Source organism: Alligator mississippiensis, chromosome 3, assembly GCF_030867095.1.
Source record: "Alligator mississippiensis isolate rAllMis1 chromosome 3, rAllMis1, whole genome shotgun sequence".
NCBI lineage: Eukaryota > Metazoa > Chordata > Crocodylia > Alligatoridae > Alligator > Alligator mississippiensis.
The window spans coordinates 189380129-189399674 of record NC_081826.1 but is presented as its reverse complement, the minus strand read 5'-3'; the positions used below and the strand labels follow the sequence as shown (position 1 = coordinate 189399674).

Genomic DNA, 19546 nt, shown 5'->3' with positions numbered 1-19546 from the left:
TATCATGAAAATATGAGAATTATCGTACACCTGGAATACCCCCGCTCCTCAGGTGCTTCACACCTCAGCGCACCAGACCTGGAGGGGTGGGGCTAAACTTGGACCAATAACGCGGCGCCTTCCCTCCCCTCGCTCCGCCCCTCCGCGCTCTGTTGGGACAGCCTCCTGCGCCTGCGCACATACCACCCCGGCGCCCCCCCATTACTGCCCCATCTCTCTCCACTGCCCAGAGAAGATCCTCTAGCGCGCATGCGCCCCAGCCTCGCGCATTCTCAGCACTTCCCTTCCCCCCAAGCTCACGCTTCGGGGATCGTTGACTTGCCGATCGGGGGGGAGAGACATCACTTCCGGATTGTTCTACCAGCGGAACCAATCAGCGCCTCCCCCCGGCACCCCCGGCGGAGGGAGGGAGGGAGGCGGGCGATGGCGGCGGCCTGCGCCAGGGCAGCCGCAGCGCGAGGCACCGGCGGCCGCGAGCAGCCGTTGGCGCGGCACTGAGCGGGCCCCTCCCCCCGCGCTTCCCGCGCCGCGCCGCAGCCCCCGCGCCGGGCCGTGCTGTGCCCTGTGGCGGCCGGCGGGATTATGCCCGCTCCTGCCGCCGCCGCGCGGAGCCGGCCCCGCTGAGGGGCGCCGAGGGGCCGAGGAAGGGCCGTGACTGGGGCCGCCGCGGCCATGTACTTCCTGAGCGGCTGGCCCAAGCGGCTGCGCTGCCCGCTCCCCGCCCCGCAGCCACCGCACCACGTCCGGGCCGACCCGCAGCGCGCCCTCTTCGCCCTGTTGGCGCCCGCGCAGCTCAGCCTCTGGTACTGCCGGGTGAGTGCCCGGCGCCCCTCGGCCGCGGACCTGCGAGGGGAGGGCGGGGGAGGGCCCGCAGGCGCCCGGGTTTCGTGGTTCCTGGGAGCTACTGTCATCTCGTTCCGTCCCGTCACGTTCCCCCCCCCCCCCCGGAGTGTTTGTGTCCAAAAGCTTTCAGAGAACAACTTCCCCCAACTTTTTAGTTGGTCTAATAAAGGATATTGCATCTACCCAAAGAGCTCTGTCTGCCTATGCCCCCCACCCTTAATGATTTGGTCCAACCCGCTTCAGGTCCTCCCTGGACTCCTCTGTGCCCCCTGGATGGGAGACTTCTTCACAGAGGTAGCAGAGAAGCAAGGCTGGAAGGGACCCCCGCAGTCATCTAGTGCAGCGGTTCTCAAGCTCTTCTGTACCATGACCCATTTGTAAGCATTGATGGTCATCCTTAATGCGGTGCCCCTTGCTTCTGACCTGCTGCTCCCAGGCCCCAACCCCCCAGTGTGTGGGGCGGGGGGTGGGTGCATGTGGGGCAGGGGGTCCCCAAGCAGCCCCTCGAAGGCTGCAGCTCTGCTAGCCTCCAAGGGAAAAGCCATGGTTTCAAGTTTATCTGTGACCCTTTCATATATTCTTGCAACCTACTTTTGGGTTGCAAGGTTGAGAAACACTGCTCTAGTCTAGCCCCCTGCCTGAGGCAGGATTATTCCACTGAACTGTCCTATACAACCATCATCTAAACTCTAAGTAAGACTCGGTCAGCCCTGAATATGCAGACCCAACCTCCTCACCTGCCGCAGGTAAGGCAGGGGAGCTGTGGCAGCTCTATCTGTGGCAGGTGAGGTGTTAAGTATATGTTGTGTTGGGGTTGAGGGTGGTCTTATGCAGAGTGTAAATGATGGTTGTATGGGATGGTTTGGATAGGGACAGTCCTGCCTCAGCTGGGAGCTGGACTAGATGCTCTCTGGGGGTCCTTTCCAGCCCTGCTTCTCTGCGACTCAAAACTCCTGAATCCCTGTGACCCTCTACTCAGGATCTCTTGAGTATGTATTGAAACATTACACAGAAGCAGGGCATTGGCTGCCGTGGTTTCCCTGCGTCACCTGTCGCAGGTGAGGATGTTAGGTCTGTGTCGTAGCAGGGTTGATTGCAGTCTTACGTAGAGTTTAGAGCAGGGGTAGGCAACCCCTGGCACAGGTGCCGGAGTGTTGCACGTGAAGGTGTTTTGCTTGGCATTCATGCCGTGGGATGGATGGTGGGGAAGGTCTCAGGGCTGCACTGTTAGAACAAGGATTGGGCCCCTCGCAGTTCTCCCACTGCCCACCCCTGGCACGCCAACAAGTTACTAGTCAAAGTTGGGGGTGTTTCTGGCACTCTGCCCAAAATAGTTGCCAACCCCTGGTTTGGATGATGGATTGTATGGAATGGTTTGCACAGGGATGATCCTGCCTCAGGCAGGGGGTTAGACTAGAGCAGCATTTCTTAACCTGTGGGTAGCGACCCAGAAGTGGGTCACAAGAATAAAGGAAAGGGGCGCAGACGAACTTTTTAAAAATGGATTCTCCTTTACAATAAAAAAACTTGGGAACCCAGGGCTTTTCCCTTGCAGGCTGTCAGAGTTCCAGCCTGCCAGGCGCTGCCTGGTGCCCCCCTGTCCCCTCCTGCCCCACAAACTGAGAGGCTGTGGATTGGGGGGGGGGCGCAGGGGGCTGGGCAGTGGGTCTGGAGCAAGGGGTGCTGGGGGGGGGACTGGCCATCAATATTTATAAGTGGGTCATGGTATAAAAAAGTTTGAGAACCACTGGGCTAGGGACCTCTGGAGGTCCCTTCCAACCCTGCTTCTCTCTGATTCTGGTATTCTGTAATAGCTTGTAGGGTGTTTTCATGAAGAGTCCTTGTTTCTGTGACGTGTCAAACCCCAAATGTATTAGTTTACGGGTGTCGGGAAAACTTGCTAACTTTACTGCAGACACTTTTGCAAGGGAGGTGGATGGGAGGTGGCAAATGATGAAGCTCCTGTAGGTGTATGACCTGACATGCATTTATTTTACATAGGTAATTCTGAACTTGCTTTGAAATATTAAGATGTTTTATAATTGCTGAGAGCCAGGTATCCAGTTGTTTTATGGCCTCAGAAACTGAAAGTTTAGCAGTTTCGGTGATGAGACAGTGAAGACTGTTAACTGTTTTTTGTTTAGACTTGTTTGACTCCAATGTTTAAATGATTTTGACAGAAGTAATTAGCAGCTATGTTACTCAAGTCAGGCAGAAGGCGCACAGCAGGGTGTCACCTTAGAGCAGGGGTTGGTAACTTGTGGCTTGTGGACTTCATCTGGCCTGCAGAGCTCTGACTTGGGTGGCCAGGATGTTATGAGCAGTGGGGGGCTTTGGTTGGGGAGGGGAGGGGGGAGTTTTGCCTGTGCTGAGTGGTGGGGAGAAGTGGCTGCGGTGACTGGATCTTAGTGCTAGCCTGCCTTAGACCTGAGATGGATCATTTGGGCCCATCACTGAAAAATGTTGCTGACCTCTGCCTTAGACACTGCCTTATGCAGAAATGCATAAGCTTTTGTAAGCGGCAGCCTACTTGTTCATATGCTATGATAATTTTATTAGGGTTGTTTGTTGTTGTCCCGAAGTCAAAAGTAGAGAGCTTGAAATACAACCTTTTAACAAAACTCTGATAGACAAGACCTTATGGACAAAACTACTAGAAATATTTCTGCGATCCCCTTTCAAGGAGTCTTCAGGCAGAAGGTGGCAAACAACATAATTTTGTCATCTTTGCAAGTGACATTTAAATCAACATCATATATTTGGTTCCTGTGGAGGAAATGACATCTTTTCTCTTGCCAGCAATACCTTTCTTAGAATAATGTGAAGTTTTAGTCATGTCAAACTCATTTTGTTATTTGGAGCTAAAATATTTTGGAGTCTAACAGGGTTTGGTGAAAGACTTGTGAATAGTTCACTGTGTATAGTAAGAGTGTAGTGTAATGATACAAGAGTATGGTAAGTGATGAATCTGTATAAGCTTTGGCCTGAATTACACTGTTTATTTCTAAGACACAAGCATCTTAAAATGACTGGTTTAGATTTCTAAATATGTGCTCAGTTGAGATTGTTTTTCAAATGAAGTGATATTGGTTTGTTATTACGTGTTTTTAAAGCTTTAAGGAAAATGAAGTTATTGTTAAAGTTGTGACCTTTATGCTTGGGACCAGTGTTCATATTTCTTCTCCTTTAAAAATGAGGAAATGAAATAATTGTATAACTGAAGCTCCCTGATGAGTTTTATAATGAGGCCGAAGTATTTGAATATTGGCAAATTCTATTTTGTTTGTTTTGGGGAGAAACTGTATTGGGGTAGGAGAGTTGGTAGTGTTCCTTCCTTAGTGCTGTGAAGATATGCAAAAACTGTTTAGGATGGCTAAATCAGGAAAATACTTTGTTTTCCTTTTGAGACTTGAGGGCACCGGGCTCTGTACATTCTACCTAATATGGTCCAACAATAATGCCTATCAGCTCTGGAAAACATTTCTTGTTGCTTTTCAGTGGTACAGATCTGGTCTGAAGTAGGAACTTGTTCTCCAACATTTCTGTCATTGAATTTACAAGGAAATCTATAGAAATGCACATGGGGGGCAACTGGATGGTTACCATCTCATCCCTGCCCCTTCCCACTTACCAGGTGAGCTTTCCAACAACTGAACTTATGTCTCGACTAGTCTGCACTTAATTTAGAAGCTTGGATGCTACTGAAAAACAGCTGACTATTGCTTTCCCATGGGAATTAGAAACATTACCAGAGTCTGTTTCATAGTATGGGGCCTGTGGATACCTATCTTTGTTTCAGATGTTGACCACAAATCTACTTCTGTGCAAGACTATTACTGAAAGAAACCTGTATGACAAATACTTGTTGATTCCACAAATTTAGTCATTATTAACACCAAGCCCTCTTTAATGTGTTTGTATTCACCTCACAAGATTAGATTTACTTGAGGAAAATGTATTTTAGCTTTTATTGGGGTTTTCTTGCACTCAGGGATGGACTTAACCATACTTTTACTCTCATCCAGTTTTTTCCCTCCCACCCTTTTGAAGCTAAAATTGGATGTAATAAGCCTGGATATTGTGTGGGTTTGTACTAACTTAAGGCAGAAACTCATAAACAACCTCAATATTTCTTACCAAGTCTGGAATATATCTTTCTCAGTGCATTGTGCAAGGAGGTTGGACAATAGCTTTGCACTTTCCTAATTCCAGACTTTTAGTTCTGTGGAGGTATTGTAGAAAGGGTTTCTTATCAGCATTCACTGCTGTCAGTCAGCAGACTATGTCCTGCTGGATGGATCTGACCTGGGAAGATCTGATTCGGGATAGGGAATTCAAATGCTCCCCTCCACTGTAGAGCCTGGAGTAAGAAGTTCATGAATCAGCGGTGTTAACAACAACCACTTATTTTAATCTGCTTCAGACCTGCTCACTTCCGAAGCCACAACTCCTGTAGTAGGATTTAATTCCTAACTTTTGAAAGTGCTCAAGTTAATCCTCTTTGTCTGTCTTCCTTTGCTTGCAGAACTGTGTCCTGTTATACCCATGACAGGTTGGGGAGCCGGAACTTGGACACCTTTCTTATAGCACCCCTTGTATACGTGCTTGCCCATCTCATGAAGGTGGCATTAGACAAGGCTGAATTAAGATAGTTTAATTTTCATTCTTGTTGTCCCAGACAAGACTTCTCTATCTAAATGGTGAAAACATCTTGCTACTAAGAACTTAAAATTGGTTTAAAGCAGCATTTAATAATCACAATTATAACTGAAATGTTTGCCTAGGCGCCTTACAATAACATACAAGTGTATCAAACAAAGGAATCTTCTTCTAGGCCCGCATTTAAGCACTTTATAAATAGGCAGTCTTAGTGTTTCCCTGATTGTCAGTTTCCTTGTTTGAAAGATCCACACAGACAGGGGAGAAACATCTAAAAATAGAAGGGAACTGGAGACCAGACAAATTGGTGCAGGAGCTTTGAAGCTATAGCAGCTCATATTGCATTTAAATTAGGTTTTGAAATCTAGATTTCAAGCTGATGATCTCTTAACTTGGCTTTACTCTAAGTCCCTGGAACAATGGCTTTAAATACTATAAAGAAATATTTGGAGTCATCTGTTCAAGATGTGCTGTTAATGGCTGGGTAGGGATATGCACTAGACTAAGCAAAGTAGATTTATGTAGAGAGAGAGGAAGCTCACGAAAGGCTCACTTCATCAGATGCTGTGATGAAGTGCGCTCATACACTGTGGAAAGCAGTGTATAAGGAGGGGGAAATTAGAATACAAAAGACAAAGGTTGTGGTGGGAGGGAGGGACAGGAGGAGGGTAGTGCTGGGAGAGACAAGAAAACAAACATGGATCTCAAACTTTTAATGGCTGCCATAATGTCAGAGGGAAAGACTGTGGTGCCTATGAGGACCAAATGTGAAATATGGAAGTTGATTTGCAAGAAAAGATTAAAATGAAGTTTTTCTTTGTGTTGCATGTAGACCTTTAAAGATGCTTTCAGCCTTTTATAACAAAAAAAAATCACAACTTGCCTACCTGAGAAGATAATTACAGCTAATTAACTTGACAGTCAGAAGATGAGCAACAGAACTTTTTGAATTTCATATTTTATTTTATTTGTAGGTTTGAGAGTTTAGATATATTAGGTTCTTAAATCCAGTCCATGATCAATACTTCCTTTGAAAAAGTTGGAAGGAAAATGACAACCTCTTGAAAAGCTTTTGTTACTAGGTCTAGTGGGAAGCTCTGAAAGTTACCAAAACAGAAGCCTAGAGAGGAAAGACTGGATGAAGTCCTTGGTAATTGGAGGAATAACTACAGCTTCTCTGGGAAATCCCTTCCTTGGATGTTGAAGTGTAAGTGGAGTTTAGGGCGAGAGTTTATAAAGTAGACAAGAGGTCCTGTTACATGGTGTGGGTAAAGCTAGTTCATCTTGTTTTTAAACTTTAATATAGAATTAATTAGGGACCTTTCTCATTCTAACTTTGGCAATTGTGAGTACTCCACTCCAAATGGGAGACAAGCCCATTGTGTGAATGTGACTTGAGCATATCTGGTGATTCAAGATGCTTGTTACTTCTGTGTTTATGCTAAACCAGGGGTGGCTAATTATTTTGGGTGGAGGGCCTCTTACTGAATTTTGGCAAGCCATCGAGGGTTTCATGACCGGCAGCTGGGGCCAGATGAATATTAATTTTCTACATTTTTTAGGGGCCTGGTAGGCTGCATTTTGCCCACCCCCATGCTAAGAGGTTCAATACCTTGCTAAAGCTGAATGCTCTGTGAATATGTGCATCTGCTATACAGAGCTCATGTTCTGAGGGTCAAAGAATTTCCATATAAAAATTTTTGCTTGTTGTATAACAATTGGTCGCCTTGACTGGCACCTGTTTCTAGATTTGTTTCGTCTGCTGTGCAGACTTACACAACTGGCCTTTCCAAGTATTGGAGCTGATGAAATTAGACTAGCTCACTTCCCTCTTTGGCCAGTTCTGCTGTAGTTGCTCATGCTATCTGCAACACTTTAACTTTTCGGAAGTCTCCTAGAAGTTTGGTAAGAGCTCATCATGGCAGCTTGCAGACGTTAAAAAAAAAAAAAAATCCCAAACCAAACAAAAAAACCCCCCCACGCTTTACTGGAAGCAGCAGCAATTTGCTTTGACCCAGCTCTGCAGCATCTGTATAGATCAGGAGCTTCATTGGGACTGTTTTGGGTCTTTTGGCCAAAAATGATTCAATCAGCTGTTAGATAAAAGTCCCCAAAAAGCCTCACTAAAGTGGTGAGACCTCTGGTGTGCCAGGTCCAACTGAAGTGCTGTTTCTTCTGGACACGTGCTTGGCTCAGCACAGGAGTGCGCCGAGTTTAAAGTGAAATAAAACTCGGTGGGTATTTTGTTTCTTTTAACATCTGCAAGCTGCCCATGCGACTAGGTTTTTATTTCCCCCTGACAAGTTTAATTTGCTGCATAATAGTAATAATTAAAAAAAAAAAAAAGTGGCAGCAGTCACCATACCTAACAAATCTGTCTAAAGACCTGTCTATGCTTTAGAAACATTGATAATTAAAATAATGAACCATTGTGCCTGTCAAACACAAGTATTTTTCAGTAATCATTAGATTTATGTTGCTGGACTAAAAGATTTATTACAAATAACTCTTCAAATGTGAATAGGAGTGCAAATTCAAGCAAATTCAAATGCTAATTCAAGTGAAGCTTGAATCTAGATGCTTCCATCCTTCCCAAATTTTAAGGCACAAGGTCTGGGCTCAGGAAGCAGGTTGTGTAATGGCTAAAACTATAGTCCCATGGTAGACACTAAAATTGCATTTTTAGTGCGTGGCATACACACTGTTCTGTATTCATTCAGCATGTTTTGCTAAAATATTGCTGTAAACTGCTTCAAGGATATTGCCTAGCATTTAGAGTGGCTGGGTGGAAGCTGTCTGAGCTCCAGTAACCTAGAACTACTCCTGGAGGATCTAGGAGAGGGGGTTATTTTGATATTGTGAAACATTTGGGGTAGTTTATTTTACAAGTTCCTTTAAATTCTCAAGACTTTAGAGCAGGGGTGGGTAAAATGGTGGATCTGGCTGTGGCCAGACTCCACTTTCCAGCAACCTCTGCCTGTGCTGCTTGGGTTGGTCTCCATGGAGACCCCAGGAGTGGTGGGACCGTGATGGCCCTGTGCTCCCAAAGCCTCCATGGAGCCAGTGCTGGCAGGGCGGTGGCTGGGCATGGAGCTGCGTCCTGGGCCAGGGCCAGAACCTTGTGGAGGTGATGGCGCAGGCCAGAGCCAGGGAAAGCTGCAATCTGCTGCTTGTATGCCTGACCCCACGGGCTGGACTTTTCCTACCTCTTTAAAAAGTTTTAAACCAGTTAGGTCTGCACAGTTGATTTCCAGTGGGCTTTCATGCCTAGTGCCCTTATGATCTGTTTGAAAACCCTAGCATTAATCAAGTGAAGACTAGATCAAGATACAAATTTAAAAAATAGATTTGAACAGTTGACAACCTTTTTTTTTTTTTTTTTTTTTTTTAAGTCTCCTGTTTTGGGGGAGGGGAGAGATCATTCTTTTAGCAAAGAACTTGTTTCCTACACTGTAACCATGATGGCAATTGAGGACATTTAGAACCTGCCCAATATATTTTTCTGGTCCTCAGGTTTTTTAGGTTGAACAAATGGAGAAATTAAATCCGTTTTGTTTATAAGTATTCTTATTTCCCTTTATGTCCTGTAAAGTAGCAATGAAAAAAAGTACAAAGTGGATAGACGCCTAACACCACTGCTAAAGAATTTACCTTCTCTACACCTTTTAATTTAATGAAAATACAAGTCAATTGCACTGAAGATTTTCGTAGTATGCATTTTGGTTCATTAAGCTGCTGTAAAAGTGACTTACACAAGGAAAAAAAGTGGCCTGACTTGTTTGTCAAAGCTTGAAACTAAAATATTACTTGGCAAAGTATGTGCTTTTTGTTGAAAAGTATTGAAGATTTCATAGATTTCATAGACATTAGGGCTGGAAGGGACCTCGGAAGATCATAGAGTCCAGCCCCCTCCCCGAGGGACAGGAAGTCAGCTGGGGTCATAGGATCCCAGCAAGACAAGTATCCAAATTTCTCTTGAAGGTGTTCAATGTAGGTGCTTAAACCACCTCCGATGGCAGGCTATTCCAGACCTTGGGGGCTTGGACAGTAAAGAAATTCTTCCTTATGTCCAGCCTGAAACGGTCTTGCAGTAGTTTATAACCATTCGACCTTGTCATCCCTTGGGGTGCTCTGGTGAACAAACGTTCCCCCAGATACTGGTGGTCACCCTTGATAAACTTATAGGTGGCCATCTGATCACCCCGAGCCTGTGCTTTTCCAGGCTAAAAAGCCCCATAGCTCTCAACCTGTCATCGTATGGTCTGTTTTTCTGACCTCTGATCATGCGCTAGGCTTTTCTCTGGATCTGAAGTTTCTTCCTTGTTTTACTAAGGGTTTGGCTGGTAGTCTCAAATGTGAACTTTATCAGTCAGTCCTTAACTGAGAGGACCTGGAATAAAAATCACTTCTCATGTTTGTGGTTTCACTTCCATTATATTCTTCTAGATCTCTAGAGCTTCACAGTTTTGTTTTTTTTTCCCCCCAAAGCATAAAGAAGACCTGACATGAGCAGTGTTTTTTAAAAGGGGGGAGGGGAGTGGAGGGAAGGATAGGACAGGAAAACTGTACATGGTAAAGACTTTCAGGCACTTACATTGTGAAGAAACAAAAGCTACAACCCATCCTTTTTTCCTTTGCAAAATGCCACTGATTTTTTGTAATGAACTTAGTGCTGCTGAAAAGTGTAATATTTATAGCTCTGGTGCCTAAGGTTCATAAAGTCAGTACCCACTCTGTAAATACATGCTTGCTTATATTGCCATACTAATACATTTCAGTCTTATCCCTGATTTTAATTGTTCATATCCGCTTAGCCAGGGAGAAAGCCAAGACTTAGTGTAGTAGTTTTAGGATGTATAAGTAGCTGGACTTGGACAACTAATTTCTTTAAGATAGGTGACCTTCCAGAATCAAAAAATCCAACAGCAACTTTGAATCAGTACTGCCTGCTGTATATGAACCAGCTCTACAGATGTGAAAAACCTGTAAGACTGCCAATTCATTGGTCCCTAGTTTTCAGACATACAAACTGTGCTTTTAAAACAGCCTATATGAATTACTCTTGGTAAAGTCTTACCATCAAATAAGGCTGAACTTCAGGTGCAGCAGTGGGTGCTATATACTTGCCCTGTTGCCTTCAGCTATTCCCCTCCCTCCCCCCCATGGAGAGAGTGTGTCCCTTTTAATTAACATTTGGGCATTCTCTTAACTACCTGCAAGTGTTTACCAAAGGGTGGCTTATGTTGAGCCGTTGTTTGATTTTGCCTGTTTTCTGTGATGTCCACTACTAAACTAAACTGATACATGTACAGTAAACATCCCAATAACATAAAGCATTCATAAAGTTTTTATTTTAAAGACCCATTCTAGTTCCTTCTGATGTTGCTTTTGCAGCACTGCATTACCTGCATAAAATATATCACCCATATTTTGAACGGTTCCAAGGATTTAAACAACTTCTTTGGGATGCTTTGAGTAATAATATGTAGGGCACTTGTGACTTATTTTCAGCTATGAGTAAATCAACAAGTAATTAGGACACACTGAAGTGTATGTGGACAGATTACACACACACACACACACACACACACACACACACACACACGATACTGAAGTAACCTAAAAAGGCTAGGGATCTTTAGTTTGGAAAGGAGAAGGCTGCCTCCCACCCTACAGGGCAGAGGCTGCCCCATGGTCCTGGCCTTGCCCTCCTGTCTTGCTCCTGAATACTGCTCCCTGCATACCGGTGGCCCCATCCAACATGGGAAGTTTTGGTGAGTTGTTTGCTGGTCTGCAACAAAACTCCCTATGTGGCCCCTGTGCCCAAATAATTGTCCATGCCTGCCTTAGACATAGTTTGTGGACCCCCAGGGGTCTGTGGACCACAGGTTGAAAACCACTTTTCTATAGCATCCACTTCTGCCACTGCTGAAGACAAGATAGTGGGCTAGGTGGATGATTGGCCTGATTCAGTGTGGTGCTGTTTATATTCTGCCCTGTGTGAAGAAATTGTTTTCTCAGCCTTGAAGATTATCTTCACTTGTACAACTACATCATCAGCCTAAAACTGTTGCAGTACTAAAAATGACCTGGGCAGTCCAAGTACTCCTTGAAATCTAAGGTTTGAGGGTAGGAGAACAAATGGAAATAGACAAAGAACTACCCTCTTCAACTGTAAGTGGTCTCTATAAGTTAGAATTCATAAACTGCACAGGACAAAATTTGTGCTGCCATTGGCTGTGCTCTAGATATTGGGCAGATAAGAATGGAAGTTTGTTTTCCAGGGCTGTTCTTCCTTTAGTGGTTGTAATGCTAAACTTGGGGGCAAATATGAAAAAATGCCAGTTTTGATTTCCACTGTATCAGTTGCTGACTTCAGAATTGTGAACAAAATGGATTGTTAAATGATTATATATGGGGTTGATTTCTCATTTTTTGTAAACATGTTGGAGCATGAGAGTTATAATCTCTCCAAAGGTGTTTGCCTTGGATGACATTTCAGATGCACTTCAGTAGGATTAAAATTACACCTGAAATATTAAGGAATCATATATGGCTTGGCATATTTGGAGAGGTGAAGTGGTGTGTAAAAAAAAGTGACACTGATAAAAGTACTGCAAACTACTTTGTTGTCCCCTTTTTTCCAAAGGGAGCAATTTGTCCTCCATTACTATTCTGACTTTGGCCTATACAAAGTGCTGATTTTTGCATTTCTTTTTCATCTTTGCTAGCATGAAATATAGATTACCAGTCTTTCTAGAAGGTAGCAGCTTGCATTCCTCTATATCTGGCCTGAACTTGCACCGGTGACTACAGGTCACTAATCTCTATTCCACACACTTGAGCCTTCATCACACACAGCCTGAGCTCTTTGTTGGCCTTCAGTTTTACATATTTGGTTGATGATGTTTCAAATATGGAAACATCTATGCTAGGGATGCGCAACCATACTTGTCTGATTTCATGGTCAGGGAACTATCCAGATTTAAATCTGTGTTAGATTAACAGTAATGAAATATTGTGATGTGAATGCCCAGTAGTTCAAATTTGTTTTGTCGAGTTTTTTGTTTTTGTTTTTTAAATCCTTTCCCACCTACTCTCCTGGACAGGTGTCAGAAAGCTAAGATTTTTGTACACAGTGGAAGACTTCTCCCATAATTCTGTGCATCTATAAACTAATAGATCTTCAGCTGTCAGAGAGACTGACTGCACTATCAAGGCACATGCACAGCACCTACTAAAATCTGTATCAGTTGTGTGTACAAATGATGGGCTAAATCAGAGCTTTTGTGACATCCCTTGCACAGAGCTCCTTTCACTAATTTCAAATTTAAGCAGAGTAGTTCAACTTCAGCTGCTGACAGTTTGTGGGGCTGAGATTAGGGGTGCACTGATACAGATTTTTGGGGTCGATACTGATAGCTGATTTTTAAGGAAGCATGTTGACTGATACCAATCCAATTTCCAATATGAAGCCTGGCAGCTTGAAGAGAAGTGTCCAGCTGGTAAGTCTGTTGTGCTGGAAGGGGCAGGGCAGATCGAGGCCCCTGTGGTGAGGGAGGAAGTGCGGCTGGGACAGGCGCTTCCCAGCCGGGGTGTGGGACAGAGCTGCAAGTGGCTTGTCCAGGGAAGGAGGGGGCAGCTCTCACAGCTGCGCACATCCTGGGGGGGGGCTTGTGCCCCCTGGACTGGGGTGGGTTGGCTGCTGTTGCAGGCTGGGCCTGGGGCTGCACTCAGGGTGGGTGGCAGTGGTGCTGGGAAGGGGCTAAGGGGGTGGGGGGGAGCAGTGGCCATAGCCCTCCAAAGTGCCACTGCTGCCATCCACCCTTAGTACAGCGTGGCCCAGCTCCTGCCAGAACTGTGCGCAGCCCTGGCCCCAGCCTGCCCTGCCCTATGCAGATCTGAGGGCACATGACTGCCCCCACACCTCCCCGCCCTCCCAGACGAGCAGTGGCAGCAGCAGCGGGAGCTACCAGACAAGCTGCCAGATGAGTGTCGGATGAACGGCTCCTGGATGAGCGGTGCAAAGTGGCTGGAGCCACCCCCTCCTCTCTCTCTCTCTCCCTCCCTCCCCACGCCCCCCAGATGAGCTATGGCTCCATCCTGCACCCACCCCACCCCACCTGGACAGCGCTTTCCCCAGCCCCACTCCCTCACTGTGGGGACCTTGATCTGCCCTCGGCCCCCCACGCCCCTTCCTTCCCTCCCTTCCTCTCCTTTCACCACGACAGACTTACAAGCTGCACGCAGCTCTCCAAGTTGCCAAGCTGTGCTCCTTGCTGCCTGTAGTCTACATTGAGTCTGGTGCACATCAGATTTTTAAGTGCAGGTGGAGTATTGTGTCAGACAACGGCCCTATTCCATCTCAGAGATGGATAAAAGAGTATCTGTTTGTATGACTTTGAGGTTTAAGAGTGCTGTATTTTTTTAAATTTAGCTCCAGAGTGTCTAGCTCATCCTTAGCTTAGTGACTTATAACCAGCTGGTACCTGTCTTAATGCCACCAATGGCTTTTTGTACCCTTCTTTGCATTCTGTGTGCCTGCTGCTTTTTAAATTCTCTCTTCTCTTTTCTCATTTCTCTCATGCTCCAAAACTTCTAGTTTATCATTTCCTTACCACCCTAAACATTCTAATCTGGAACAGCTGTGAACAGTCTATATAGTCATTTAAGAAATTAAGATATGCACAATGCCCCTATTCTCACTTATGTTTTTTTTTTTACCTTTTGACACCGGTGTCCAATCCTCATTTTGTTTTCTTTGTTAGTCTTGTCTGCTGTTGCTTATTACAGGTCTTTCACGGTCAGGGGCTGTGTACCTTGTAACATGCTGAGGGTACTCACTAGTGCTCATGAATAAACATTTCATTTTTAAAACTGAAATTGTTCATCCTGTAAAACTAAAGAGAAAATACTTTAGATCGGGGATGTCAAAGATAAATTCCAGGAGCTAGAAACGTCCTGTGGAGCCCTATCGTCCAACCTGCAGTGCTGCCTGTGGGTCTTGGGCTACCAGACTGCATGCAGCACGTGATGGCCCCATCCCCATCACTACATGTGGCCTATGGAGCCCAGTGCATGTTTCATGTGGCATGGTGGGCTAGTCTGGGGCACGTACTGCATGTGGCGCCTCTGTAAAGCCATTCCTGCATGCTGGATCCAAGATTGGTTTGGATTAGGCCCGAAGACTGGCCCCATGTGCTGGAGCTAGTGCACAGGGCCAGGCTGGCATGGGTGCTACATGCAGCATAAGCCCTGGATGACACCCATGTGCAGGGTTGGAGCTGCCTACATTGGACTGGGGCTGCTGGCTGATTCTGGCACATAGGGCTCATTTGTGCGACAGACAGACCCACAGACTGGCCCCATGTCCTGTGCGGTGGATGAGTTTGACACCTTTGCTTTAGATTATTCACTTTACTTCCATAATGGATCTTGCGTTCTAATTCTGAAAGAGATTTCAAGTGCCCCATATATAACATGCTGCATAGGTAGTGGGTGAAAATAGTAACTTTAATATCCCAGAACGTATCTTTCACCTTGCATTCTTATGTACTGTTGATACTATATGGTAAAACATCAGCTGCTAATGTTCCTGTATACATACCCCCAACACGTGCTTCTTCAATAGATAGAACTTTTTTTGGCAGTTGTTAGTAAGCCAGGGGCTCAGTGTTGGACAGGCTGAATTGAGTGCAAATATTTTTTTTGGAAAATAATCCAGCAATAGACAATCGCATGACTTTTCATATTAACGCTCATCTGAAGGGAATGGAATGGAACCAGAGAATATATGCCTTCAAAGATGGTGTCAAGGGCATGAACCTCATCCCCAGTAAGAACCCACCCCAACCCCTCCTCCCCATTGAGTAGAGGAACTTTAGATGTGTTACTTTCTAAATGTAAGAAAATGATTAGTTTTTTGGCTTTTAAGACTGACAGATCTTGTCAAACAATTTTTTTCTGTTCAAAGCTGAGGATGGCTGTGATTGTAGTTCAGCCAAAATTTTGAGAATCTCAGAAAATATATTTAGGTATGAATAAGATCTTGCAAATGGTAAAAAAAAAAACAACCAAAAACAAGCCCCCCCCCCCCAAAACTTAAAGCTGACTATAAATATGAAAATGGAAGGAAAAAGCATAATACTTTGCCTGAACATGGTATTCCCAAATTTCCAGTCTTTCCAATTTATGCAGTGTCCCCTCAGAACAGCATTCATGTTTTGACTTCAAATGCTTTGAGTAGGCATTTACATAAAAATGGAAATTCTTTTGGGGATTTGAAACAGAAATATTCCATATGTAGTTGACTGCCATCTTCAGAATTCAATTCTGTATCACTCTCAATGAACTGAGCACTTTTAAAAATTGTGCTGCTTGATCTATTAGAACTAAATGTTTACAAACCCTTCATAATAGAATTACTGTTCATTTGTTTACATGAGGAAAGTGTGAGAAATGAGTGTGTTCAGATAGATAAGTATTTCATTTTGTTCTGGTGTTAAGCCTTGGAAGCATAATTGCCATCAAGGAATTTGAAACCACTTCAGTTAAGGATACCTTTTGTGTAGAAGTAGATTGAAAGCCAGGATCAGCATTACAGTTGATTAAATCAATACTATATTCACTCATAGGTTAGCTGTACTGCTGCTGTTGGGTAATGTAACTCTTACATTTTGAGTTGGTCATGAAATAGTCTTCATTAGTCTTGAAGCCAGAGCTGATGGAATGGCTGGGAACAGTCTGTCTTGGCACCCTCTCAGCTCCTGGGATCTTATCTAGCCCTTTCTGGCACCAGCACAAAAATCCAACCATCCAACAACAACAAAGCTCACCCCCCAAACCATCTCTCACCCTTTTCTACTAAGACAAGAGTTGCAGGGGAGGAGCTTACCAGACTATGAAACAGAGTTTGGAGTTGAGCAGTGCCTCTGAAGAGAGTGGCAGATAGTTGATTCAGTAGAGAGAGGACAAAGGAAGAAAATCTAGCAAATTAAACAGTGAAAAAGAAATAATGTCCTTTTTGACTTTTTCAAAGTTAAAAATATATCTAAGTAGAATAAGTGTTTGATTGATAGGGGAAATGCCAGTAGGGGCTAGTGGGCTGGTGGGATGAAAATGGCAAGGAAAGAAGCAAAAAAGAATAAACTTGCCTTTATGGCCTTTACCCTAACGTAGTATTTTGAAGTTCTCTTAGATTGGATTGATAGAGTTTCTATACAAATGCTGCATGGGTGGCCAGTTCCAAGGCTGGAATGAGTTTAATTCTTTTAAGTAAGTCGGTAAGCTTTAAAATCAAGGAGGATAAATTGTACCTTTACCCTTGGCAGGGTTTAGTAGAAGTTCCCTGCTGTTGTGCCATGAGTGTCTCTTCTCTCCTTAGCTATCAACACCTTTTATATCCCTGCTGAGTAAAACACAATGGGGGCAGCCTACCCTACATTGTTGGCTTTCATATGGAAAAAGTATGTTCACAATATTTTTTTTTCCATGTTACGGAGTCTTTATCAAGGGAAATAAATGTCATTGAATGTCCAGTGTATGGCAAAAGCTTGCTTTGGTTGGCTCTGCCTGGGAATGCTATGTGGAGTCCTTTTTTAGAAAATGCCAGTTTGTTTTCTCACCACATCTTATGTGGGGGGTTGTTATGCTCTTGTCAGCCTTAAGCTGTAGACTGCATCTGTTGTCAGCTAGTAGTTCAGTCAGTGCTATATGTTAAATCTCCTTGGCAATCTCTCTCTGCTTAGAGCTGAGGTCATTAAATGACATCTTTAGACCGCACAACTGAATGTTCAGGTAGCTTATTCCTTTCCCCTGTTTGTTGGGCTTCTCTTTCTTAGACACTAGTAAGAAAACACAGTCAAGTATTATCTTTTCTCCTCTTTGCTTCTTACTATAGGATGAGGAAAAAAATCTAAGAATAAAGGAACAGATTCCTGTTGCACTTCAGGCATCTCATTTCAGTCAGAAGTTCACATGGCCCTGAGGATTAAGATGCATCAGGATTTGAACTGGTCAGAGTTTTTAATAGAAGTATGTTTTGTGCACTTACCCAAGATAAGATGCTTTATCAGTAAAAGCCATATCCTCCTGGATCATATTTGCTCTATCAGTCTTTCTTATTTCACCAGCCAACTTGATTTTGTTTGTTCAGCTGGTGACACCATTAGACTTTTAACTCCCCACCCTATCTCTGTTCTACATCTGTCATTCTGTGACAGGTCTGGCTTTTGTATTCTCTTCCTAGCGTCTTGCCTAGCTATGCATTCCTCCCTTGTAGCTAATATGTTGTTAGATGTAAATGCTAAGTTGTTTCTAGGGCAAACATTGGGTCACTGTTGTGGTATGGTAACAACTCTATTTAATATGCATGAATAACCATACATGTTGGGGAATACAATTGTCTGCCAGTTTTAGTGAGAATCTTGAATTTTTGCTTGCTTTTGAATTTTAAACATACAACTTTTTTTTCTGTTATCTAGTCATGGTTCACATTAACATGATTTGGAATGTACTCTAGGATAAATGAGTTTTACAAAAAAAATATAGACTTAATAGGCTTTCAGAGGTAGATTCTCAACTTGAATAACATGTTAAAGGCTAGCAGACTTTCAGCATGATAGAATTAAGAGTGAGGAGGATTAACATATCTGTTGGGAACTGCAGTCCATTTGTATCATATTACAAATGCCTATAACTAGATTTGTTCACATTGTCTGTCTTTGTTTCCAAGCACATTATTCTGAAGACTTCCCAGTATTTTTATCCCAGGTTAGGGCATGTGCATAACATAGTTCAGGGAAAGCTGTTGGAGCTCTCAAAATTTCTTTTGTAGGTTTCTTCATTTTGGGAGCTAGAAAGTTTATCAAGCCCAGGTCTGAAAAATTACCCATGTGGCTTTCTTCACAAGCAGACTTGCAGGTTTGCTTGCAAAGTTTTGTGAACTTCAGCATTGAAAACAATTGTGAGAGCCACACCAGATTTCTGGGCTCTTTCTGTACAGGATTTAGTTTTGAGTGGGCATGAATACCATCTCCTAACTGGAAAAATAAAAGGTACAACATGCATTTCTTGTTTAAACCCATTATGATTTAACGCAACCTTTTTGTTGAAATAATGCACAGGCACATATGAGTATATATAATGTGAGTATTTTTTTAACAGTATGTCCCAGATGATGCAGTCCAATACCAATACTGAATTTAAAATCATGTAGATATATCCCAATTTTACATTAGTAAGATATTGAAAGGGTAACTCGGCAGTGCATCTGTAGGAGATCCTAAATATAACATTGCTTTGGAAGCCAAATGGGTTTCCTGTTTTATTCTGTGAATGCAGTAGGGAGGCTACCTATCTGTCCAGTAGAGCTGTGCAGAGCTCTGATAGCCGATTCAATTCAGAGGAGACTCGGCCCAATTCGGCGGCTGAATCTCCAAATCTGTATTGGGAAATCCATTAATCTCTCTGAATAGAATTGGAAGCCTTCAAATTGATTCTGAGAGATTCGGCCATAGACTGTACAGGCAGGCACTAGGCAGTGCCGGGGGAGCAGCCGGACCAACCCTGGCTTGAGCCGGCAGCACTGGGAGAAGCCGCAGCTCCCCTGGCTGCTCCCCGGCTGGGACAAGGCAGGCAGTGCTGGCAGCCCCGGGAGAAGCCGCGGGAGCTGGGGGGATTGTACTGGGAGCTGGGGAGAAGCCCCTGTTTGTTTCCCCAGCTCCCTGATCATTTGCCCCAGCCCCCGTGGCTTCTCCTGGGGCTGCCAGTTCAAGCTGCAGCTCATCTGGCGGCTCCCCCAGCTGCCCCCCTGCCAGGGTGAGGCAGGCTGTACTGGCAGGGGCTGGGGGATTGAACTGGGAGCTAGGGGGAATGATCTGGGACTGAGGGAGCGAACAGGGGCTTCCCCTCAGTTCCCAGTTCAATTTCCCCCAGCCCCTGTGGCTTCTTCTGGGGCTGCCAGCACTGCCTGCCTTGCCCCAGCAGAGGGCGCAGCCGGGGGAGCAGCCAGATGAGCCACGGCTTCTCCTGGGGCTGCTGGCTT

General features: G+C 44.6%; 1 protein-coding gene across 3 annotated transcripts in view; it reads left to right on the top strand.

Annotated features, from left to right (window-relative positions):
* The first annotated feature begins 259 nt into the window (after positions 1–259).
* RIC1 (RIC1 homolog, RAB6A GEF complex partner 1) overlaps positions 260–19546 on the top strand; it is a 93259-nt gene continuing 73972 nt past the window's right edge. For all 3 annotated transcript variants that reach the window (XM_019478084.2, XM_019478085.2, XM_006268895.4), the window contains exon 1: positions 260–813. In XM_019478084.2, coding sequence (XP_019333629.1) covers positions 673–813 — 141 coding nt within the window. In that variant the 5' untranslated portion in view covers positions 260–672. The remainder of the gene's footprint in view (positions 814–19546) is intronic.